The 26,236-nt window shown below is 38.1% G+C and overlaps 3 protein-coding genes across 4 annotated transcripts in view; all 3 read right to left on the reverse strand.

The window, feature by feature from the left end:
* Positions 1-2,465, reverse strand: part of LOC113039823 (putative RNA-binding protein 15B) — a 3,714-nt gene extending 1,249 nt beyond the window's left edge. The window contains exon 1 of the mRNA XM_026197924.1: positions 1-2,465. This exon is cut by the window's left edge and continues 1,249 nt beyond it. Coding sequence (XP_026053709.1) covers positions 1-2,167 — 2,167 coding nt within the window. The 5' untranslated portion in view covers positions 2,168-2,465.
* A 357-nt stretch (positions 2,466-2,822) lies between these two features.
* Positions 2,823-5,604, reverse strand: LOC113039824 (mesencephalic astrocyte-derived neurotrophic factor-like). The gene is made up of 4 exons (XM_026197926.1): positions 5,376-5,604; positions 4,639-4,766; positions 3,706-3,847; positions 2,823-3,462 (listed from the first exon to the last, which is right to left on the reverse strand). The coding sequence occupies exons 1-4, from the start codon at positions 5,461-5,463 to the stop codon at positions 3,278-3,280; spliced, it is 543 nt and encodes a 180-aa protein (XP_026053711.1). The 5' UTR covers positions 5,464-5,604; the 3' UTR covers positions 2,823-3,277.
* Positions 5,605-6,884: 1,280 nt separating this feature from the next.
* The window catches only part of LOC113039825 (dedicator of cytokinesis protein 3-like), a 70,277-nt gene continuing 50,925 nt past the window's right edge, over positions 6,885-26,236 (reverse strand). The window contains exons 35-48 of one of the 2 annotated variants that reach the window (XM_026197927.1): positions 26,045-26,186; positions 25,006-25,172; positions 24,826-24,912; positions 21,734-21,913; positions 21,422-21,505; positions 21,217-21,333; positions 19,636-19,775; positions 18,142-18,274; positions 16,757-16,838; positions 16,538-16,656; positions 16,303-16,390; positions 14,632-14,751; positions 13,767-13,849; positions 6,885-11,111 (exon numbers count right to left, since the gene is read on the reverse strand). In XM_026197927.1, coding sequence (XP_026053712.1) covers positions 10,527-11,111; positions 13,767-13,849; positions 14,632-14,751; positions 16,303-16,390; positions 16,538-16,656; positions 16,757-16,838; positions 18,142-18,274; positions 19,636-19,775; positions 21,217-21,333; positions 21,422-21,505; positions 21,734-21,913; positions 24,826-24,912; positions 25,006-25,172; positions 26,045-26,186 — 2,127 coding nt within the window. In that variant the 3' untranslated portion in view covers positions 6,885-10,526. Of the gene's footprint in view, positions 11,112-13,766; positions 13,850-14,631; positions 14,752-16,292; positions 16,391-16,537; positions 16,657-16,756; positions 16,839-18,141; positions 18,275-19,635; positions 19,776-21,216; positions 21,334-21,421; positions 21,506-21,733; positions 21,914-24,825; positions 24,913-25,005; positions 25,173-26,044; positions 26,187-26,236 lie in introns of both variants that reach the window. The other variant, XR_003275086.1, reaches the window with a different exon arrangement.

Below are 26,236 nucleotides of genomic sequence, written 5' to 3' on the forward strand. Positions count from 1 at the left end.
TGGGCCCCTGAACTGCGAGGAGGACAGCGTAGCCATCCGGGCTGCCTAGCTTGATGCGTCTCGTCACCTCGTCCAGTTTGGGCTGATCCAGCCTCAGCCGCTGAGCGATTTTAAGCTGCGTGATCTTGGAACCACCTGCTTGGTTGTCTTTCATGAGGGCGTGGAGAAAGTTCACGCCCCCCTCAAGCATGTGCATGTTTGTGGGGAAGCAGCTGTTTTTAAGAACGAGAGAACCGTGCCACACGCGACTCAACGTCTGGGCATATTCAGAGAGCGTGCTGGGCTTTTTGGAGTCTGTTTTGGACTTGTCCGTCTGTGAGTCAGGGTCGCTCTCGCTTTTGCGGTGACGCTCCTCCTTCCTCGGATGCAAAGGTTCATCATTAACAGCACGTTCATCACTGATGTGTCTGCTGATGTCAGGGGTGTGGTCAAGAGGTTCTGAGGTGGAGTCCGGAAGACGGCCGCGACCCCTATCCGGGCTGTCTTCAGGAGTAGACGGTACTCCGCTTCTGAGCTTTGACCTCTCGCGCTCCTCGGCAGGACAGTCGATGGGACTGAGGCTCCTTCGCTTTCGCCGCTCCTCCCAGTTTTTCCCGCGTTCTAGCTCTCGCTCCTTTACCCAGCGCTCCCTGCTGCGGCTACGACTGCGCTGCCTGACCCGCCCAAACGCCTCCGGGTTCGCTCGCCGCTCAATTCCTTTCGGCGGACTCCAGTCTCGGTCTGAAAGGCGATCTCTTTCTCGCTCCACGAAGAGGGGGTGTGAGGGTGAGCGAGCCCTCGCTCTCAGTTCTCGCTCCAGGCTGTGGTGGCGTCCGTAACCATCAGCTAGAAGTTCGTAATGTGGAGGCGGGAGCAAAGGCGGCTGATATTGTTGAGGGTATGCCCTCGTCTCCTCAGCTTTAGCAAAATCCACACGCAGCCGACGATTCGGACCACACAGAGGGAAGCCGCGCATTTGCGCACACGCAGCCTGGGCTGCATCCAGGCTCTCGTAGTGAATGTAAGCAAAATTATCTCCTTTAACATAGTCTATGGTGCGAATACTTCCAAAGCGATCAAACTCGCGGGCTAAAGCAGCCAGCGAGGTGCTCGGGCCAAGTCCGCCCACCCATAGCCGAGTCGTCGGATTGGCCTTCCCGTATCCGATTTTAATTGGGTTGCCATTAATCATACGTCCCTGCATGGCCACTTTGGCCCGGTGAGCCATATCCAAATTTTGAAATTTAAGAAAAGCATAAGCACCTCCTTGTCCACGGGCAGGCCGCTTGATAACCACCTCTTCGATAATTCCATACTTGTCAAATCCTTGTCGCAGTTCCACCTCAGAAATGTTATGATCCAAGTTGCCAATGAACAAGTTCCTTGTGGCTCTCTGATCGTCCTCTGGTTTTAAGTCCTCCTCGGGAAGCTGATACGCATACGCACGGCTTCTCTCCTCCAATGCACTGTAATAGTCCAAAACACGGTCCCTGCTGAGTCCCAGACCATCAACGTAATGCCTGGGTCTCATATCTCTAAGGGCACTACTCCCAGCACCAGGTGAAAGTGACCGCTGCCTGTAAGTGTAGGCAGCACTGTGCAGAGACACATAACTCACGTCTGGAGGCGTGACGCTGCGACGTCGCATGTACATGGGTTCAACTTTGAGTGGACGATCATATAGCACCAATGGGTTTTTTGCATGACGCGCTTCCCGCGCGTTTTCCGTGTGTCTGAAGTTGACGTAGGCAATACGACCCAGTTCAGGCGTGTGAGACAGCTTGACGCTCACATCCCCGAACTTTTTAAACTCATGAAACAGTCCGTCCTCTACATGTTCATCAGAAAGCTGTGATCCAAGGTTGCTGATAAGTAGTGTCTTGTATTCAAGTCGCGCACCCACCGTTTCCGCGGATGGGGTCTTACCTTTAGGCAGGACTGAGGTGGTTCGGAGAGGGGCTCGACCCAGCAGACCCAGTTCATGATGCGCGCGGTGATGCAGACTCTCTCTCTCCCCACGGACGCGCGGTTTTTCCCGCTCTCGGCTGCGGCTGCGTTTGTGATACGCTCGAGTCTCGGCGAGCAGCAGCGCGAGCGGCGGGTTCGGTTCGCGCTCCCGGTCGCGCTCGCGGACGCGTTTGGCGAGCGTTCTGGACGGACTCGCGTCGCGCTCGGCCTGCCGCTTCATTTTACAGTGATGCTCCAGCCGCGAAAATATAAAAATCAGCTCCGAGGTGAGATCTCACGCTTCCTGGAGATTCTGCACATCCGTGAGGAGGGTCTTAACTAACGTTTGCACGGGAAAACGTTCGCCTGGATGTTGAATTTTGCAGATAAAAATAAAACGGCAAACATTAGCGTCCCCTCAGCTGCATCTATTCCGCCATCTTGGACAAAAGGAATGTGCGCGCACCGAGAGTGGGAGGAGACTCTGCTGACGTCAGAACATATTGCGTGACGTTGTAGTTGTGGAACATCAGTACTGACAATAAAAAATAAAGTTGTATTCATTATTTTCAAAATAATTAGTTTGAAATAGATTATTAGGCTACTATCCTACTGCATAATACTTTGTTGGAATTACATGTTAAATAATAAACACATTTTTCAAATGTAATATCAATATGTAATATATTTAATGTACCAGAAGCTGTAATAAGATATGCAAATGCATGCAAAGACTGTTGTATAACCATATAAATAGTTTAATTGCCATGGTAAATAGGTATTTTGGTGGTTAAATGAATAAGAAAATCTTACAAAAAGTGTCCAAGATGAAGGAGATATGGTTAAATGCAAACTCAAAAAAATAAATACATATATATAAAAAAAAAGGACAAGACCAGTTTCTTTTCTTCTTTTAATGAAAAAGACAGTATAACTGTATTAAACATTTTACAGCAAAGTCCACTCAAACCAACCCACGCATTTTGAAGATGAGACTCTCATTCATTATATTTCATATAATGTGCCAACTAAGAAAGTCTACACCCTCAAAAAAGAGAAAAAAGGAAATTAAACTAGGCAAAGTGTGTCAAACATGATTCTCATAACGTCAGGAGACAAACAAAGGTTGTGTGGGATATCAGTCAGAACTAACACATTGCAAGTTATAAATTAAAGATTGTATTTTCATGTAAGTGCATTTATTCGGTTTCTTGATGTGTACCCCTGGAGAACATGATAAAATGACAACACGATGCAAACCCCACTGTTAGGTGGTAAGTCAGCTGCACAGCGCAAATCTCCCACCCTAAATGCCTTTGGCCGCTGCCTTGCTCCCATAATTCCTTTGGGTTTAGAGATCTGTCCGTGCCTTGGCCGCGTTGGGCGCATACTTGGGCATTAGCTCATTGATCTTGCGGATGAAGTCGGATTTCTCCACGCATCCTTTGCAGGATTCGCCCCATTCCTCCAAAATTTTCTTCAGATCTTTCACTTTCAACTTCTTCAGGTCGACGGAGCTCAAGTCAACTTGTTTATCTAGAAGAAGAAAACAAATATGAATGGCTTGCAGTTCTGTCATTGATCCACCAAATTTGACTTGAAGACTAAATCACTTAAAATAATAATACATTAAAAAAATAAATGTCTTTTTTTTTTCCATTCCATTTAAAATGGAGCAGATATATCTCAAGATATCGCCCAAACAGAACAAGTGATATGATATAGTTATACGTTGACTAATTGGTTAACCACTAGAGAGATGGAAACTTTTCAACTTACCATATTTCAGTTCACAGATCTGACTGTCCTTCTTTTTGAGCTTTTCACAGATTTTTTCCACTGGCACATGGTTACTCATCGGTTTGGAAACTTCATTGATTATTTTTGTTGCTGCATCACTTGTTGCCCCTATATAGTAACACTGCACATTCACAAAACATTAAAAGGAAGTATAAACAAACTAAAATTATGGAAGATAAAAGGAATATTTCAGCCGATAATGAAAATTTGCTGAACTATATCTCAAGTCATCCAAGATGCAGATGAGTTTGTTTCTTCATCAGATTTGAAGAAATGTAGCATTACATCACTTGCTCAACAATGGATCCTCTGCAGTGAATGGGTGCCGTCAGAATGAGAGTCCAAACAGATGATAAAACATCACAATAATTCACAAGTAATCCACTCCAGTCCATCAATAAACTACTTGTGAAGTGAAAAATAGCATGTTTGTAAGAAATCAATCCATCATTAAGACGTTTTTAACTTCAAAATGTTGCTTCAGGCTAAATACTTGTCTCGTTTCTTCGAGAAATATGCACTGATTAAGCACCGTTTACAAGTGAAAACGGTCCATAACAGCTCTAAATAAATATGTTGGTGGGTTCTGATGTGAGAGGACAACAGGAGATTGATTTTTTTACATGAAAAAACGTTATTACTGAAAGAAGTATTCTGCTCAGTAGTGAAGGTTTGAAAATGCCTTAATAATGGATTTGTTTCTTATACACTGAAGTAGTGTGGATTATTGTGTGTTTTTAATCAGCTGTTTGGACTCTCTTTCTGACGGCACCCATTCACTGCAGGGGATCCATTGCGGAGCAAGGTGATGAAATGCTGAATTTCTCCAAATCTGATGGAGAAACAAACTCATATACATCTTTGAGTAAATTGTTGATTTTTGGGCAAACTGATCTTTAAGCACACACTTACAAATCTGTTTTCTTTTCCTTTGGCCTCTTTGCAAGATTTTAGAAGAGCATTTTCGATGGAGTCACTGTTGAACTTGACATCGTTGTCTTGTAGCGTCTGGTAAAACCGTTCCAGGAAACCCACACAGACTGCAATGCAACAATCATACACAAAGAAGTTATATTAAATAAAATGAGTCACATTTATGAAAATAGATAGCATAGTATAGTCAATTATTCATGTCCCCTTTGTAAATAACAGAATAAGCAATTATGACCAAAAGGTTATTTGAACAGGTGTCCTATCCAGATATGATGAAGTACTTATTATTGATAATAAGCTGCGTACAGTATGATATTTTTACTTAAAAGAAAACCTAATTTACAAAATTACATAAACAACCGCCTTTAAAAACACAAAAATACACAATAAAAAAACACGTTATAATGCATTCCATTTAAAATTTTGCATACCGGTATATTATAAACGTACATTATTACAAAAACACGTTTATCCTAACAGCACATTAAACCCCTTAAAAATAATTACTGATGCAATAATTGCAGTAGTTACAGGAAACATAACTAGTAATAATAATAATAATAATAATAATAATAATAATAATAATAATAATAAATTAAAATACACAGCATAAACTAAAGAAGATGCATGAAGCGCAGATGTGAGATGCTCATGACAGGAAACGTGTTTCCTGCACGTTTTGTTTTTAATACTATGAACATATTAATCAAACTCACCTTCACACTCTCCATCCTTTAAAGCTTCAGTGCAGCTCGGCACCAGCGCCAGGGCCAGTGCCACAGAAAGCCCACTCAAATATATCATTCTAAAACCAAACAAACGCGTTTAACTGCTTAAACAGACTATGGGCAAGTACTAAACTAGGTTTTGAAATACCATTAAAGATACCGGCTCGACAACATGCAATGTATCGTTTCAACAGCGCTTCCTATTGAAAGGGCCCGCCCACTGTCCCTTCTGATTGGTTACCGTTCCACTCTTCGCGCGTCTATTGGCTGGCTCGTGACGTCGCAACACGCATTCTTTTCTGAATGCATGTGCAGAGCTTATCCAGGGAGTGAGTCCAGTTGGCGGCCTGTGATTGGTTGTGGAGGTGAATTCTCTTGGTGACGATTTAGGGCTTGTTGACGTGTTGGTGCACCAGCGCCATGTTTGTAGTTCTTTGTCGTCCGTTTGTCAGTTAACTCATCATTCGAGTGGACGAAACGAGATATTAATGTTTATGTTACTAAGACTATTACAAAAGAAGACTATTTTGGCTGTGAAATTTCTCACCCATTATAAGTAACGTTACTGTGGCGGTCTGAAGACAATACCATCCAACATAGAGGTTTTCACACACCTGAATTTAACTTCAAAATAATTTTACTAGCTCTTCAAATAATAAAACCACACTAGCCTTCATTCAGGAAAGCGTTACCGAACTGAGTTCTCTACTATTAGGTCTGTTCCCACCAAGAAAGACTATTTAGCGGAAACTAACAACCTGAAAAAAAAAAAAAAAAAAAAAAAACTATAGTAATTTAATACTAGTGTTTTTGAACCATTCTTTACAGTAAAGTGTATTATACTGTATATATTATAGTATTTACAACAGTTTGTTAATGAATGCTACAGCATACTGTGGTGTTAACAATAGTGAACTGATAAACTGTAATAAATACTATAATTTACTTAAGTTTTTACTATAGTAAACTTTAGTGTATTGTAGTATAAACTGTATAATATACTCTATTTTGATATTGTATTGTTATAGCTGTTGTGTGAATGTTTTGATTCCGTTCAATTTAGTGGGATTTTTTTTTTAACTTGATGATTACCGTATAGCTACCATTTGATCTTTCTTATGGTATGGAAGCTTGTTTCAACCAAATAAAAAATGTTAATAGCAACTTTCTTTCTCTCACAAGTTCATTTCTTATTATTTCTTATTGTACTATTTGCGAATTGCAAGCTATAAATTGAGAAATGTAAGAAAGTCTGAATTGTGAAATACAAACTGGCTATCGGTGAGGAACAAATTGGAATGTATGTGATTAAAAAAATTGTGATACAATAATTCAATTACTTTTTTTTTCTAGTGGCAGAAACAAGGTTCAACAAAATGGCCCTTTATGGATATTTCATAATGTTGTAAATATTCAGAATAAAAAAAAAAAGAAAGAAATGTTGATTGTATACTGAGAATTTAAACTCTATCCCAAAGAAAGAAAGGAAGGCAGATATCAGTCGATAAAACATTATCTTTAATATTAGGCATTATTAATGAATTACACGTCACAGCGGTTAAGTGAGTAGGAAAAAAATGTGTATTTACATCTAAAATCCACACCACATTTATTCATGCTAGCACAATATATACAGAAAAAATACTTTGAGAATACTTGTACAAAGGTTTTCGTAGTTCTGCATGGTAAAACCAAACGCTCTTCAGATTTCAATGCAAAATACACAAAATAACTGTAGTGATTAGGCCATTGAAAGATTTTTTTTTTTTTTTTTCCATGTTCGCAGTTTAATTTTAAAAACACATTTACATCAGAAAGTACAAGGCAGACAATTAATTTCAGTCTATACATGATTTGTCCCTCTTGACCATATAAATACAAAGCTTTTGAAGGATTATATACACGAAATAAAGCCAAACATAATGTGTGGTACGAACTGTAATGCAGACCAGAGCGTTTAGTATCTTTACTCATATGTACAGAGACTTTGCAATCAATCCTTTCAGCAAAATACAGGAAAACAAACCCAATTTGTAATTAGCAATTCACATTAATCACTGTTTAGATGAACAGAAGGTCTTGAATTATAGATGCTGATCAGGGCATCATGTCAAAAATAAAATGTCACCCTCAATCTGAAACTGAATCCAAAACTGTAGGTTTGCCTCCACAGAGATATCAAACATGTAAAATATGTACACTCTTTTTTTTTTACATGGTTGTTTGTGCCAAATGAGCAACCTTAATTTGATGAATTGTGATTATAATACGTTTTAAACTTCTTTTCCTGCTTGAATATGCAAGCAAAATTAGAATGGGGAATAAATACAGGACGCACAGTATCCGTCAGTCTGTATTTACATGCAAAATGTCTAGAAAGCCTTAATAAGAAATGCTCAAAACAATAAATAGTAATGCTTTTTAGTTAATCAGTGCTAATATTCACAGAATGGGCTGTCACAGATACACTCTCTCTTATAACACTCGATCTTTGCATAGATTCCAGTTCCTTCCCTGATCATTCAATATTTAATGTGTATAAAGTGATTTATTAACCTTAACACATTATGGTTAATATAAATAATTATTAATAACTTATCAGTCAAACCATTTCTATATGTCTTTGGAGACATAACACTCTTACTTCATCATTATATGTCTATAATTAAGTAAACAAAAACCAATAATAAAACATCATAATCTACAAATACATAGATTATCACCGGTTACCTAAATTTTACTTTAGGAATAAGTGCATACATATGAATAGACAGAATGGAGATACATTTGCAGTGTATGTCTGACTGAAGGAAAACAGATGTAATGTTATGAATTAGAGAGTCTATCTAAAGAAGATCCTCTATCAAAACATTCGCACGGCTTTCCCTGGCCATAAAAAGGCCTTTAGTGATGAACTATCAGTCATATCAGCCATTAAGATAACATGCATTTCTCTCTGTACATATACTGCAATGAACAGTACAGTTTTCATATCACAAAAACGGTGTTGAGTTTGCGTTAAACTTGCCTTTTGCCTTTGATATTCTTGAAGTATTGGTGTTGAAGTACATTTCATACTACGAGCAGCCTTAAAGGGTTAGTTCACCCAAATATTAAAATTATGACGCTCATGTCGTTCCAAGCCCGTGAGACCTCCGTTCATCTTTGGAACGACATGAGGGTGAGTCATTAATGACATCATTTTAATATTTGGGTGAACTAACCTTTTAATTATATGCTTTCGTGTTTGTAAGCCAGGACTTTTCATAAATAAAAATAACTTTTCAAACCCATAACGTATTTTTGTAATTAAGTGATGTAAAACCAAATTAAACCACATCAATTTGTGTAGGTCTAACAGTGCAGAAAAAAATAACGTTAAAAATAGATTTTACCATTTGTCGCTTTCTTGGATGCATTTTTCTAGCTTTCTTTTGGAAAACGGGCCAGCAGACTTAAGTTTTTCCTGCCACTTAAGTTTACTCCAGACTCAATATGCAGTGTTTTCCTTAAAGCAGATACAATTAACAGTTTCACATGACATGAAATGCTAGTTAATGGAGCTGTAGATGAGGATGTGTAAATATACAGTACAAGCAATATCTCTACCAGACCCTCCCTTCAAGTGATGTAGTGTAATATTATCACCGTCATTGAAGAGAACATGCACACTGTACATAAAAATTTGCTTTTAAATAACGTTCAAGTCGTCAGAAGTTAATATGCAAAGAACATCAGGTACCGAATTTGTATCTATCGGCAGCATAAAGACTTCACTCAGCTCACAACATAAAACACACTCATGAATCTTGCCTTGATTCTATCTTTAGAAATGTGTGATATAATCTTTAATAGCAATATAGTATATTATATCATCTAAGGTATATTTATTCTAACTATCTTTTTGTATTTTTTTATACTTTACAATTATATTAAAGTCTTGGAATCTTATAACAGCTCTATCTAAAAATATACTTCTTTATGAAAATGTCAACTCAGAGGAACGGAAATCAATTCCCAAAAGGAACCTACTGAGACTGAAAGCCGCTTTACTGTGAGGAGACATCTGTGAAATGGCTTTGATTTAACAGTGCTTTGGTTGTTGTGTTATTAGCGTAACGGGGTAGTAGCGTTGAGAGTGGTTGATTTGCTTTCGCAGCACGGCAATATTGTGGGTGTAATGAGGCTTTAAGAAGATTGTAAAAGCCTCTTACTGTCACATCAGTGCAGATTCTCTCTGAGGAGAAGCTTCCTGCAACCATGCAGGAAGTAGCAGACGCTCTGTTAAGTGTTTTTAGGTTGGTAATGAAGTGTTAGTATGTTATATCAACTGCTGTGTTATTAAAACCACATCTGAGGCTTTTGCATTGGACTGGGAAGTATCTTGTCAGAAGAAATTAGAATTCTGTCAATTAAGTCTGAAATCCACCCTTATGTGGGCTACCAAGATGAAAGTGAACTTAATTTAAATTTTAGCCACTATTTACGGAACCACAGATCCACTTTTGACCACTTTCTTATATTTTTTTATTAGATAATAATAATAAAAAAATTTAAAAAAACTTTTTATGGACAAAAAAAAAAAGAAGGTATTTAGTGCTCCAAGGTTAAGTGCCAACATGCAACCCAACCAGAGCAACATCTATTGAAAAGGTTTATCAACACTCTTTTTAAAGTTGTATGATGTTAATCAATCAAAACTATTGTAATGATGATTATGAAGTGTTAACAAGTTGTAGACCTTGACAAGAGGTGTATCTCCCTCTTAGGACATGAAACGCTTGGATCTTGTACACCTGAAAACCACCTGAATGTTCGGTTTCATCTGAAAGTCTGTTTTCATACCTTTCGGGACCATATCTATATTATCCAATCAATAAACTGATACTAATGAGGGGAAGTAGCTTGGGCTCTACAAGCTGTTTGAACTCAAGGTTCCTGGGCAACTCCCAATCAAAAACCACTAAGCATACAACAAAGCATGTAGAAACTCAGCAACATGTCAAGCACTTCTTATAAGGTTTCAAAATACCTACACTGGATACATGGTAAGTAGAGTAGATGTTCAAACCCAACAGTTCTTTGGATTTTCCCAAAACCCAACCACCTATCACACTAAAGCTTAACCTTACTCTTCATTTATTCTTCACTGATGCCATGTTCCCAGGCCACCTTGGCCTGCTCCTCCTTGTTAGTGAGCAAAGGCTGGGAGATCTTGCGGAGCATTGGCCTTGGAACCGGCCTCAGGTCTTCCTCAGGGATACACCCTTCCCTCGGGTAAGGTTTGAGAGGCAGAGCAGGTGCAAGCTCATGGTGGTGGTAGTGCGGATGGGTGATGTGTATTGCATGGGGGTGGGGATGGTGAAGATGGAGGTGATGATGGTGGTGCCCATCGGTGGGCATCCCTGGGGTTACGCCCAATGGGGCTGAATGACTACGGCAGGGAGTGGGTTTGAGAGGGTCCAGAACTTCAGGCTCGGAGACGCTGTAGCGCACAGGTAGGTAGGGACTCTCCGCTTCCTCCGTGTCTGTTGTCCAGGCCTGGCTGCTCGGCATCGAGTCCAAGGTGTCGGCTCGAGCCGGAGGCTCGGAGGAGGACTGGGCGAAGTTGCTCTCGCTCAAGGAGGAGACACCACTGCTGGCGCTGCCGGACAAGGTGGAATTACTGCCATCCAGGCCCGATTGTGGACTGGTGGGTGAGGCAGGTATAGGGTGCAGGGGCGACTGGTGAGGAAAGGTAAACAAGGTGTTTATATACAATATATTGCATTAGCAACTTATATGTTGCTGTGTTAAAATGGCCAGTAGAATAACATTAAAGAAAGAAAAAAAAGAGATATCTTTATAATAAGCAATTATAGACCAATATCAAATCTTCCTTTTATAGGAAAGATTATTGAAATTGTAATTTTTATCAGCTGAACAACTACTTAAAATGTTCAATCTAGTTTCCGACCGCATCACAGCACAAAGACAGTGCTCATTAAGATAATAAATTATATTCGCTTTAATTCTGATTCTGGCAAAATATCAGTGCTGGTACTACTAGATCTTAGGGCTGCTTTAGACAATGTCCATCATAACATACTTCTAGAGATACTGAAAAACTGGGTCGGGCTTTCTGGGATGGTACTCAGATAGTTCAGGTCATACTTAGAAGGGAGAGTTTATTATGTGAGCATAGGAGAGCATAAGTCTAAGTGGACGTCCAATAAAGCGGAGTGCCACAAGGCTCAATACTTACACCGCTCTTGTTTAGCCTGTATATGCTCCCACTAAGTCAAATAATGAGAAAGAACCAAACTGCCTATCAACAGCTATGCTGATGATACCCAGATTTACATAGACGTTTCGCCAAATGACTACAGCCCCATTGCCTCCCTCTGCCAATGCATTGATTAAATTAACAGTTGGATGTGCCAGCTGAGAAAAGGAGAAAACTCAAGAATTGTATTTGGAAACAAAGATGAAGTTCTAAAGGTGAATGCATTGACTCTAGGGGTCAAACAACTAAGAAGTCAAGTCAGGAATCTTGGTGTGATTCTGGAGAAAGACCTTAGTTTCAGTAGTAATGTCAAAGTGACAAAATCAGCATACTGTCATTTCAAAAACTTTGCACGAATTAGATGTTTAGTTTCCAGTCAAGACTTGGAGAAAGTTGTTCATGCCTTTATCACCACTAGGGTGGACTATTGTAATGGTCTCCACACAGGCCTTCCCAAGAAGATTATTAGACAGCTGCAGCTCATCCAGAACGCTGCTGCCAGGATTCTGACTAGAACCAGAAAATCTGAGCATATCACACCAGTCCTCAGGACCTTACACTGGCTTCCAGTTACATTTAGGATTGATATTAAAGTACTTTTACTTGATTAGAAATCACTCAATGCCCTAGGACCTAAATACACTGCTTTACTGAATATAAACTTAACAGACCATTTAGATCATTAGTCAGAAATCTTCACACAAAACAAGCTTTCAGAAGAGATCAGATGTGCTAATGTGCACATTTACATTTAAATCTAGACTCAAGAATCATCTGTTTAGCTGTACATTTATTGAATGAGCACTGTGCTACGTCCGAACTAATTGTATTGTATGTTATGTATAATCATTTTTTATTTTTAAATGTTAATTTTTTTTTATCATTTTAAAAGTTTTGAAATTGTTTTATTGTTGTGAGCACTTTAAATTACCATTGTGTATGAAATGTGCTATATACTGTAAATAAACTTGCCTTGCCATTAGAAATACCTAGAAGCAAGGTTGCTCAATCCACCTCCTTGAGAACTCATTATGCACAGTTTAGTTCCAACCCTGCTTTATCACACTTGTTAATCTTTCCATGAACTTCCAGGGATAGTTCAACCAAAAATGAAAATTATTTTATTAACTTGACTACTAACCTACGTTAGACTGAATAGTCCAGGAATGAAACTCTATTTGCATTCTACTTGGTTTGTTCAATTTAATGTTCCCAATCAGATTAAGTACTCAAAACCAGGACATATTCAATGAATGCTGCATCTGTGACCTGTGCGTGTCCTCATCTTAGCCCACCCCCTCCCCAGTACCACCTGTCTAGATTTTCTTTTCTCTAGCATCATCAGCAGCAGCATGTTTCCTTAATTTTATGATCCGAGCATTTAGCAGAAGGAAGTCTAACTGCTGTGCATTAGCAGCAGCTTATCAGATCTAGTCTAGACCAAACCTATGCACATTCTATTTACAATATTAAAGATTTTAAACTCTATCAGGAGAGTTCTCATGACTGAAATCTATTCATAATTTCAAAAATGATTTGTTGGTGTACATTAGACACTTTTATATATTTTACAGAACAATAACACTTTTCATTCCAAATACATTTAAATATTTCTCTATTTTAACTTTCTATTTTAGTTCGCCTTCCCATCTAGGGGTCTAACAAATGTGGCACTGTATATTATCAATATTGTTGGCTCTTGGCAAATTACTTTTGCTTTATTTTCTTATTCACTTGGTATAAATGTGTCTGCTAAATTAACAAATGTAAAAGTTTTTTTCTGTATAACTGAATCCTTCAAATTTCGTTTTACAAATTTTCATCCAACTGATCTACAGAGAAAATACAACTCATGCACATAAATTCACAAACATATAATAATTGCACAAGTGATGCATACATATACAAATGCACATGAATTACAATATGAACCCAAAACTTTAGCATCTTAGGGACACCAAGAACTCCCAAACACCACAAAATATTCTGAACCAGTTAAGCTTAAGGTGATTTGACTGGGGGACATCTGAGGTCTACAGGAAATAAGACATTCTGGAATGCTCGTGTGGACATGCATGACGAGGACTAACAGGACACATCTAGGTGGAGGATACCTTTCTTAAAGAGCGTGCGGGGAGAGCTGGAGGGAGTTCGTTGATCTGGTGGTGGAAAGCATCAAAGTGCATCGAGAAGTGTCCTAAAGGGGAGACAGTTGGACAGAACCAGGGTTGGAAAGAGCACACGCCGGAACACACACACACGCGCAAACACACGTCAGCATTCACTCAGCAAGCACTATCAAGGATTCTTTCTAAACTGTTCAGAGGAGAATAATGGGTTGGGAAGAGGAAATGAGGAGCACTGTATCAGTAGAGGATCAATGATCAAATTTGGCAATAACTATTTAATGAAAAGAGGATGCTACACGTCCAATGTAGGGTGGGTGAAATGGAGAATGCTACATTTGGGCAGTTGATATGATGTGTAATACTACTGTATTCAAAATGGTAAAAGCAATATACACTTTATCTTGTCTTTTTTTTCCTATAATTTACTGGCATGCAGATTTTAAATAACTGTGTCCCTCAAGATGCAGCAACAGCAACCTCTGGATATTTAATGAAGCCAACCTACCAGATCCAATCTAATAAAGATTCCACTAGAATTTGACAATGTACAAAATATTTCAAGTAAACATCTTTCAATTTTTTTTTTATTTCTTAACTCTATTGGCTTCATCTTTTCATTGATTTCTCCAAATAGTCCATGCACACCTTGGCAGACACACATTCCAAATGTCTGTCAAATCAGTTTGTGTAGCTTAACAGACATATTGTGGCACCTCATCATGCATAGAAGATCCAATGTAACTAATGACAAAACATTCATTTTGTAAACCATTTCAAAGGTAAAAGGAATGGTTTCATGAAGTGTCTCTCTTTACTGAAACCTTTCCTCAAAGATATTGTTGTTCCATACCGGGAGGAAGGGTGCGGGGGGGGATGGGTGGGGCCATCACACTCCCGACATGAGCAGAGTGGAAAGGCAGAGTGTCCCTGGTGCCACTGTCCAAACTCCAGCTGCTGGGAGCTGTCAACACTGCCAGAAAGAACAAAGACCTTCATCACCATTCATATCATTAATAACCCGCTGGATCCTTATTTGAAGGTCAGAGGATTAAAATGTTGAGGTTTGGATCCCAGTGCCAGTGCAACCTAAACTAACCTAACAAATGAGACTTCCTTAGCAAACCAGCTTCACAATGAACCAGCTAGGATGTGTGTAAACCAGCTAAACTAGCACGAACTAGCCTGGAAACTCTATATCCATTGTTAATTAGTAAAAAGTTTTTGGATGATCAAAAATCATCTTAACAAGCAAGGCTTAACTAGACTTATCTGGTGAAGCTGGTCAACTAGACTCAGCATCCATCAATAAACTTGAACAACCTTCTTGGTAAAGATGGTTTAACAAGGGAGTCTTGCTTTCTAAGTTCGTTTTTTAAGCTGAGGCACAATTTGATGAACCAGAAACCAATTTAATTTCAACTTCTGCAAACAATGATGCCATTTCTAGACTGTTCAGAGCTGGCTTGGAACTAGTAAACCACATGGTTATGCTGGTAAACCAGTTACATCATCCCCAAACCAGCCTAGACCGACATTAAAAACTTTGAAACTGTTAAGTATAAGTACCTTCCCTTCAAAGACTAGGTCTTGAATTGGTCTGGTTCAACACCAGCAAAAATAAAGTCTTAGGCCGGTGACACACTGGATGCGTGGCGCAAGCGTCTCAGCCGCGTGGCGTGTAGGTTTTTAATTCGGCTCCCATGTTAACAGGTTAGAGCTTACAGACCGCCTGCGTGAGCCGCGCGGAAAACGCTTGCTTGCTAGAAATAGAACCGACGCCTATTTTTACCGCGACACGCGCGCGTGTTGGAAGCCTTACCAGGCAAAATATAATAGGAAAATGTGTTTTTATGTCATTTTGTACACAAATACATATGAATTCATGATATTTTGATATTTGAAAGTCTTAGGTTGACATAAATTCAGATATAAATGTAATTTAAAAAACAAGTAAATAATTATTGATTTTTAAATATTGCACCTGTCAAACACAATCTATTTCGCCGTCAATACTTTTGACGGGGTCCTTTATCAGAAGGCGTAGGTGTGTAAAAAAAGTTGATATTGTTGTCATGAAGACATGAGCCTGGTCTGTCAACGGTCTCCCTCTACAGCAGCAGCGCGCCAGCGCCGCGTCAGGCACGCTTCTGGTGTGTAAAGACACAGAATCCGCCACGCTTCTGGGACGCTTCAGACACGCGGCGCTCACGCCACGCAGCCAGTGTGTCACCGGCCTTAAACATGAACTGTGTACCGTGTAACATACTGTATGCAGTTTCCAAATATTAAGGAAAGCTGTGATGCATACGGATTGCACATCCGGAATGCATTCGCTCATTGACACTTACTAAATTGAACATTTAACTTTCTACCGGTCACAAAGTAAGATCTTCATCAAATGCAGTACCTACTCTGACTTCAATGTGTATTGTGGATTACTGCCTGATCTGAGGGAATTGTTGGACTGTGAAGGAATAGAGAGGTACAGTGGGTTCAAAGAATCATACACACCCAGTCATACCTTTATCAGCCACAGAGAGATTGGGGTCACTGCAGGGTTTGCAGGGACCAATAACCTGATGGTAAAGAGCCCTCTGATGGTTAGTAGGCTGGTGGAAAATGCAAAAGAAAAAAATATTTTTATATTATATTACTTTCATCACTGTAACATTTAAATGGTCATTTCCTGGCAGAGTGTAATGTTTATTTTATTATTATTTTTTTATCAAATTAGCTGTGTCTTGCCGTAGACGCACCTGTCCATTCTCGGTCATGTTTGGGTACATGGCACTGCTGGGACGGTCCCTGTGTGGTGGTAGGAGCATCAACATCTCTCGGTTGTGTCTGTATCTGTCAGGTAGTGATGGGGACCCAACTGGAGAGAAAATAAATAAAATATATCTCAGTTTTAAGTTGAGAGTTTCAACTGAGCTGTTCCCAAGGTTAAACTTTACGGAAAGTTTATTGGCACTCACCTCTGATGCTGCTGTGCCCTGAGTTGATCATCTGAGACGGAGCTGAATGCGTTGAGCTCAAACTGGACGATGATGGACTGGGCTGAAATGTTATATTGGGAGCAAAAAGAACTTCAACAGATCAGATATGGCATTATTGTTGCTATGTAGATGCTAGGGTGTTCTGAGAGGTTGTCTGGGGTTGCAAAGGGTAGAAGATTTCCAGTAAATTCCAGACAATTTTCAAAATCCTGGAAAATTTCAAGGAATTTGGAGTAGTTTCTAGAAGTGTACCTTTCATTTTCTGCTAGGTGGATGCTAGATTGACATGGTGTTCTGGGTGGTCACTAGGACATTTTTAAGAGGTTCCTAGGGTGTTGTCAGGCTAGGTTGTTAGGCTAGGAGGTGGCTGGTTGCTGATATGTTGCTAGGCTTCTACAATGTTCTGGGTTATAACTAAGGCATTGCTAACTAAAGCACTGCAGGTAGTTGTTAGGCCATCCTGAGTGGTAACAATGGCTTTCCTAAGTGGTGCAATGGTACTTACAGGTTACTATAAGCAATTGATACAGCCTTCTAAGACATTGCTAGGGCATTGCAAGGTGGCAGGTGGTTGCTAGTGTGATGGAGTGTAGCTAGTAAGAGCTATGCAGGTAAACCTCACTCCCCTGATCTAAAGAGGCGCACTAGTGACTGATGCTAGAGGCTATGGTCTTTAGCATCCTTGTTATCATGTTATCCAATGCTGTGAAGGCTGGTTCAAATCCCACTTAGGTGTGTGTTTCCCAAAAGCAGCATTAGCTAACTACGGCCACAAGTTCCATTTAACTATTTTGGTAAGGACGGAACTTGCCATCATAGTTGCTTTTGGGAAATGGACCCCAGGGCAGGTTGAATAGAAGTGGAGGGCTTAAATTGGTGCCGTGACCCAGATGGGAGTGAGGTTTCGGGTGTGAATATAAAAGAGGGCAGCTAGTTAGATCTTTGCATGTAAACCTTATTCATCTGGCCTAAAGAGTATTCTTACAGCTGATGCTAGAGGCTATGATCTTCAGCATTTTAAGCGCCCAACTCCTATGCTGCAAAGAGTGAGTAGAACCAGAGGGCTTGCACTGGTGCCGTGACCCAGATGGGAGCGAGGTTTGGGGGGTGATTGTAACAGAGGCCAGCTAGTAAGAGCTGCACAGGCAAACCTCACTCCCCTGGCCTGAAGAGGTGCACTAGCGACAGATAATAAAGGCTATGGATGGTTTGAATTCCACTCTAAGAGTGTTAAGTAGAACCGAAGGGGTTATGCTAAGATATTCTACATTCCTACTTGGCTGATTAAATGCTAAAGTGTTTTGTTTGGTTACTAGGGTGAATTTGTACACTATATGTGTACATTATAAGTTATTGTAGCCCACCTGCATGCGGTAGAGGTCCTCCGGGTGCTCCATCATACTGTCTGTCAGGATGAGCAGGTTTCCTGTCTCACTGGAGGTGTGAGAGGAGAGAGAAGAGGAGGAGTGGCGGACAGAGCCCAACACATTCAGAGGGCTAGAGACAGATAGACAGAGAGAGAGAGACAGGGAGAGGAGAGGGATGGGAATATAGGGATGGGAATATAGGGATGGAAACGAAAAGCAGGAGGAGTTTGAGAACAAGGAACGCATGCATGGATAAGGAAAATCAATCAAGAGGGAAAAAGAGAGATTGTAGAGTGGTAGAACACAGGCAGCCATGCAAGTATGAACAAATAAGGAGGAAAAAGACATAATAAACAATAAAGAAAAGAGGAGTGTAAAGCATGCACACAGAAAGATTTCAAACATGCGTGAGGAAGAGTGATAGAAGAGAGAAAAGGAGAGAGAGGAACAAACAGAGAGAGACATGAGAGAGACGTGGCAGAGCTGAAGCTAGTGTGTTCAGGGTGGGCAGCATGAGTGTGTACACGTGTTTATGAGGAATACACGGTCAAGGAGTGTTTGTGAAGAGAGAGGAAGGGCTGTGTCTATAGAAAACAGGAATCTCTGTCTAGAACCCACATACATGTGTGTACAACACACACTCGACAAATTCATCGCAATGCAACACTAGGTTCCACACAGGAAATAAATATTTAAATAAATAAATAAAGAATTAACATTTTTAGAACATATAAAATAAAATCCTGAATATACATACAAAGTTTGGAAAAAGGCTGTTTTCAATAATTTAAATAATGCTGCAATAAAATATAAAAAAATCATAACAAAAATAAATAAACAAACAAAAACTACTAATTTACCCTGGGTCATTCTATTTTATTACAAAACTTAATTTGTGAAATTTTTGTTGTGTTTTATTTGTATGTATTGATTACTTGGTTTATTAAAATTAAAATTTCATGTCAACAGCACCTTTAGAAAACTTTACTGAGAAAAATGGTGACGTGTTTAATACTTATTTTCCCTGTTGTAAATGTAATAAAATTTATTTTTAAATGTAAATCTATTTTTATTTAATTTTAAATGAGTACCATGAGTAAATTTTGGACTGGTAAAAAACAAAACAAAAAACATCTGAATATACAAACTTAAAATAAATACTTAGAATAAACACACATTATATAAAAACAACAGTTTCCATATTTATTTTCTTTTTGGCACCTCATAATACTGTTAGTGTATATCTCATTAAATGCTTATAGTGCTGTTATATCTCATAAAATAAAATAAGTATATTAAGTATGCAGAATACATTTCAAATTTGTGAATGATTTTGATTTAGCTTCTGTTCAAACTGAATGTTCTAGCTAAACGACTCTCTAAAACTTGAAACATTCATTTCATTCATACAGCATGTTTTTCTTGTTCTAATACACACTTAAGCTTTTACACAATATATGCGTGTGTGTGTGTGTATGTGGGTGGACTGACCTGTGCCGGTGCATGAGCTTGATACTGTCAGGACTCATGGGACTGTGGGTGGCGAGGATGCCGCGTGGTGTGCTGGACCCTGAGCAGGCCGGACTCAACTTATCCAGACCGGGCAGGCCCTGCAGGGCCACATAGAAACACTGCTCTGAATATCTACACTGTCTGCACTCATGCCAGCACATATTTATTGTATTGTATTGACATTTCCTTTTCAAACAGGATAATGGAGGGGTTGGCTCATTACTGGTCACACCAAGAAGTAGCTTATATTAAAAGTGCAAATAGCATATTCTCATCCTAGAAAGTATTTGATTGGACAAATATTTGGAAACTCCAAAGTCATCAATGAGTCATCCAAATTTATAGCTGGTCTGATAGTAGAGTCGGACATAGTTTTAAAAGCTTGAAGTTTTAAGTAGTTTTAAATTTGAATGGGTTTTAAAAGCTTATAGTTTGGAGCTGTTTTACGTTTAAAGGTTTTAAGAGCATGCGGTATCTCAGACTGATAAACTGCTTTGTGGTTGCTAGGGTAAACTAGGTGGTTGCTAAGCTTGTGGTTGGTCGCATTTGTGTCTGAACTACATGCGACGCAACAATGTTCCAGCGACAAGCAATTTGTGTTCAAACGTGTTTTAACATAAATGCATGCTTTCATTTATTTTCAAAATCTTAGGTAAACTATCTAAACTATCTGTTTTTGTTTTCAATATGGCTATAAATGTCTCATAATATTATATTCACACTCATATTAGACTCTTTTAACACTGAATAAAGCACATAATCAGTAGCCGAGATCGCCATCGTTTGTATGTTGATGTTCCAACCGTGACGTCGTAGAAATAGAAACCGTATCTAAAATAGAAATTTTGTGTGTTGCCATCGTGGCCAGTTAGGACAAAAACTCAAATTAACATAGAAAAGATACCATTTATCGCGTGTCGCGGCATCACATTGCGTGTAGTTAAGACACGGTGTTAGTATGTTTTATCATGTTGCTAGCATGTTTAAGATATATACATGTTGGCAGAGCCGAACAGTAACTGATTACATTTTTTATAAAAATGAACAAACAAATTGAATCTTTCTATTTCTATTTTTATCTCTTTTTTTACTCACAAACCCAATGCAGTTCTTACATTAAGCCAAGTTTTTTTATACCTTGTTTAATATAATATTTAATGATGTTGATATAAAAAAATGGAACATATTTTCTTTCTCTTTGCTATTTAATAGCACTGTTGTACATTTTATGGTTAGTAAACAAGTTAGACAAAAAGTAATCTAAAATGCAGTCAGAATACAATACCTAAAATGAGTAACCTACTAATTGCAGTTTTCGAAATGTAATCAGTAATGAACTCAATTTTTTTATTAATCAACCAAGCTCTTATATGCATGTTGGTAGCACTTCTTATGCTAGCTGCTAGGCTTGATAGGTAAGCCAACACAATTGCAATACAATTTAAATAAATTGAGATTTGTTGGGAACTTAATCTAAATGTTCATTTATTGGGGCTGAAAATAAATGGTCAAATTCAAATATTTTTGCTGAATTCATCAGAAGCAGATGTGGGGTCTCACATGACAGAGGCTGCTCCTCATCATCTGGAACTGATCGATCAGCTTCTTGTGCAGGGGACGCATTTCGGGATGCACCAGTTTCTCGTGGACAGCCAGACCCATGCCGAGGATGTGAACCTGTAGGGTTTATTCAATATGAACCATCATTGGATGTTTATTAATCTCTTTCGAGTAGTTAAAATGGAGAAGTCTTGAAGATAATCACCTGTTCCTGCATCAGATCCTTGAGTTGGGTGATCTTCTCCGTATCCTCTGGGTGACTGCTAATGTACTCTTTATCGAAGAATGCCTGGCATAAAAACACAGTGGACAACTTATTATGAAACTACTGTATAATTTTGGATGACGAATGAATGGTTGGTGTTCATTCAGTAAGGCAACAAAAAGCTTGTCAGATGAATGTGAAGAAACATCTCTGTACTGTGAGCTTTCTAAAGCACTATAAAACTCATCTGCCAAGAGAAACAATGTTCTTTTTATACCCCTCAAAGTCAGATTTGGTGTTATGTGCACTGACTTCCTGGTATCTGGCGATTCCTCCGTTGACGGCGGCGTCGATCACCCCGTTGAGGCACATGCTGAGCAGGTTGATGTTTCCGTGAAGCTGCTTGTGCTGGTACTGACTGATCAAGGTGCGCAGCTCCTGGTTCTTGTTCTCCACCACATATATGGCATTCTCCAGCGGACTAACCTCAATCTACAATACAAGAGGTTAACACAGATCCTTACAGTTTCTGATCAGTAAATCTGGACACTAGATTAACAGTGTTATTAAATAATCTTCAAGCTTAGTGTTTTGGTAGTATACATTTAAATTAGAGGGCTTTTTAATTATTGAATTATTTATGTAAAAAAAAAAGATAATATGCAAATTAATGACTCCCTGAAAGTTATATAAAAAAATGAATGTATAGAAATTCATGAAATTTACATTTATAAGGTTTCAATTGAGTGCTTTAGAATCATAAATGTAATTTAGAATGTTTTTATTGTTATTGTTATTATTATTATTATTATTATAATAATTACAGTCAATTTTCAAATTTTTAAATTAAGTTGAGTGCTCAGTTAGTATAAATGGCATTTTACATGAATGTACAGTATGTATTTATTTATGCAAAAGTATAGTACACCTATATTTCATATGTAAAGTTTTTCTTTTCACATTTTATTTAAAACTTTCAGTATATAAATTTAGTTTAATGTTAGGGTAATATACATTTGGATAGGAGATTTTTCATTTATTTATAAAATTATTGATGCAACATGATTAAAAAAAATCTATATGTAAATTCATGACTTGATTAAAGTTAGCTTTTTTGAGTACTGTCAAATGATTAATCGCGATTAATCACATCCAAAATAAAAGTTTTTGTTTACATATATATATATATATATATATATATATATATATATATATTAGGGGTGTAACGGTTCACAAAATTCACGGTTCGGTTCGGTTCAATACACTGATGTCACGGTTCGGTTCGGTACGGTTCGGTACGTTTTAGATACAGCAAAAAGAAAAAATTGGCAGATAAATTTCCTTGATTTTTTAAAAAATGTTTTATTTATTAAAACTAACAAAGTATGTGTTTTTTTTACATTGAACAATGATGGAGCTATTCTTTACCCATGTTCTATGGTGTTTTCTTAGCAGCATACTGTATAAAACAAAAATAGCTCCTTATAAAAATTTTTTTAAAAATTAAATGTAATATTGTTGTAGTGGTTATGAACAAATACAAAGATGTAACTCTTTTTATATGGAACTCTATAACTCTTTATATTTAGTGTGTTTTTACTCAATTGGTTCTCTATTTGGGCTTATGTTTTTTGGAACAAAGCAGGAATTACGGTCTGTCTGAAATGGGCTCGTGAAGGAATATTGTAATGGGGCTCAATTACATTAAGCATGTTCTTAAAACCTGCGTTTTCCACTACAGAGTAAGGTCTCATATCCGCGGCTATAACGTAAATGCACCATTCGCTGCGGTGATGTCCGTATACGGAGCCCGGGACGTCACCTGTAGGAGAAAAAAAAGCAATCCGTGGCGACGGTTTTGCAATCCGTCCCCTCAGTTTATAAACCGTACTCACGAATTCATAAACTGTTCACTCGATTTAACAAATCGTGCCCACGGATTAACAAACCGTGCCCACGAATTTCCAATCCGTGCACTTAGATTTTGTAAACCGTACCCTCGGTTTTTGAATCCGTACCCACGAATTCATAATCCGTGCGCACGCTTTCGCAATCCGTTCCCTCGGATTTGTAAACCGTACTCACGGATTCATGCAGCAAACTCCTACGTGTTAACATACAGTTTTATTGAATATTATTATGTGGAATAGGTTTACAGCAAAGTGTCTTAAGTGATTCTCTATCAAGTGTAGTACGAGGTGGAATACAAAGATTTAATAAGAAAGATGCGCATTAAAATCTTGTTCAATTGCTGATAATCTATAATAGCACTTGATTATTATTGTGCAATAAACCTGGCATTGTGACTGACTCTGGAGTAATTTTTTCCTCTTTTGTAAGTTATTTTGGATAAAAGATTCTTATGCATAACCTGTTTAATAATATATAAAAATGATACAAATAAAAATAAAGTTATTTTTTATAATTTTAATTTGTAGGCTAAATAAATGAGTACAAGACAGTAAAAATATTTGTCATAAAATAATTTGTGAATTGCTTTATTTTTAAATAACCTTTGGACAGTTTTGGAAATGCTTGTGTACAATTCTTTCTTAACATGAAGACTTATTTTTGTGATTTTATTATACTAAGCTCCACCCACCTCACCCCACCTGCCGGAGTTAGATGCATGTTTCACTGTTAAGTGTAAAATGCGTGTCAGTTTTCAAATCCGAGGGAACGGATTGCGAAAGCGTGCGCACGGATTATGAATTCGTGGGTACGGATTCAAAAACCGAGGGTACGGTTTACACAATCTAAACGCACGGACTGGGAATTCGTGGGCACGGTTTGTTAATCCTGGGTACGATTTGTTAAACCGAGTGAACAGTTTATTAATTCATGAGCACGGTTTATAAATTGAGGGGACGGATTGCAAAACCGTCGCCACGGATTGATGTTTTTTCTCTCCTACAGGTGACGTGCGGGGCTCCGTACCGAGCCTTCAGCTTCAGTTGGTGTTTTTTTTTCTTCGGGGGTGTCAGGGGCATTGCCTGTTACGTCGTTTGGGTTATTGGGCTACCTTGTTGAACGCATAACATTATATTTCACACACCTTTTTTATTTTCCAAATTTAATTAATTAGTCCAACGAACCGTTCGGTACATAATGCGTACCGCGTACCGAACCGAAAGCCTCGTACCGAACGGTTCAATACGAATACGCGTATCGTTACACCCCTAATATATATATATATATATATATATATATATATAATTTAACTATTTATGCAAAATGGTATAAAAAACAAACAAACATTGTGTCAGACTGCTGCCCATGAGGCTATCAGCTCCCAATTATTGACTTCAATCAATGAGATTCAATAAGCACTATAAGATAACACTAAAATGGTCACTTCATTATCTTGATGATACATTCAGATTTTGTTTGGATACGTCACCCACCAGCTCGCGCTTATCCACCTCAAACCAGCGGGAGATGCCGGGCAGAGGATGGGTGAGGATAAGTGTGGTCCGCTCGATCCAGAGACTCTGCAAACACAGACATGGGATGCAACCTCAGCCAAAGTCTGGTGTTAACGTCATTTATCCACTGGTGTTCTGAGAGAAAAACTTCACATTCACCTTAAATTCATTTTCCTTGTCTTTGGACCCCTTGTGGAAGGGCCGATCGTACCGGAAGCGTCGGACGTTATTGACTCGGTAGAAGCTCTTAATGCGGTCCGGCACACGGTCCATCTGCAGCACATCCATGTTTTCTGGAACTGGATTCACAGCGTAGATCTGGAGGTCTATGAAGCTTTACATGAAGGACAAACAGCTACTATACAGCAGAAACAAGTACTTTAAATGGATCGAGTAAGATAGCTAAACCAACTATGTTGTTTATTAACTTATATTTAATTTTTTTTGTAGAAAGAAAAATAAGATATTTTACAGAGTGTCCAAGCTGCTCCTTTACGTACAAGTGGTATAGACTTTTGAACAAATAAAAAATGTATGATATCAAACATAAAATTACAGTTAAATACAGGTTTTTAATTAGTTAAAACATAATTATTAAATAATTATATTTGGATTAGTTTTAATTAGTTAATTGCTAAAAAAAATAAATATAAAGGGGAATATAGGGGAAAAAACTTCTACTTTGAAGGTTAACTTTAAAAATGTAAAGGTGTTTTAAAAAAGTGAAGGATGCACTGAGCATCGATAATTAATTACGTAAAATTTTAATTTTATATAACGTATTAATATTGTATCATATTATATTAATGCAAATTATGATTTCTTTATCAATACATGACTTCATGGTAGTCTTTGGGTAGTATGCATTCTTAAAATATTTTCAATGTAATTGTTTATGCAAAATTATCTTAAAATCTATTCTATTCTATTATATTATATTAAAACATACTTAAAATGTAATTTCAGTACTGAATGTAGGTTACATTTTTAATTGAAATTTGTAGTTCCATTTTTATGTATGCATTCAATTTAGTGTTTAAAAACTAAATGTAAATTAGATTTTTTTATATTTATTTCTTATTTATTTAAACAAAATAATTTAAACAGAAATTAACCGTATATAAACAAAATTATTAATTGTAATTAATTAATAGATTTTTATCAGTTTCCTCAACCATCTTATTATAGTGAAGGATACACTGGGCATCCCCCTGTAAAATCCCCTCATCTGGTTGATTTGGGTGCTGCATGGCGATCGCTTGTGGAAATTCTCCCAGCATTCTTTGCTGAAAGGCTTCGAGTCTCTCGTAGTCATGCCCTCGACAAACAAACTCCTTATTCTGTGTGGAGAGAAAGAAAAATCTATAAATAAATACTTACTATAGAATTT

The sequence above is a fragment of the Carassius auratus genome, chromosome 22 (genome assembly GCF_003368295.1).
Source record: "Carassius auratus strain Wakin chromosome 22, ASM336829v1, whole genome shotgun sequence".
Taxonomy (NCBI): Eukaryota; Metazoa; Chordata; class Actinopteri; order Cypriniformes; family Cyprinidae; genus Carassius; species Carassius auratus.

Bases quoted from the DNA above. Each gene is read 5' to 3' on its own strand.
- LOC113039824 (XM_026197926.1), bottom strand. From the start codon at position 5,463: ATGATATATTTGAGTGGGCTTTCTGTGGCACTGGCCCTGGCGCTGGTG. The intron at 4,767-5,375 runs GTGAGTTTGATT...GTTGCATTGCAG, and splicing joins AAAGGATGGAGAGTGTGAAG to TCTGTGTGGGTTTCCTGGAA. The intron at 3,848-4,638 runs GTAAGTGTGTGC...GTGAATGTGCAG, and splicing joins AAGGAAAAGAAAACAGATTT to TGTTACTATATAGGGGCAAC.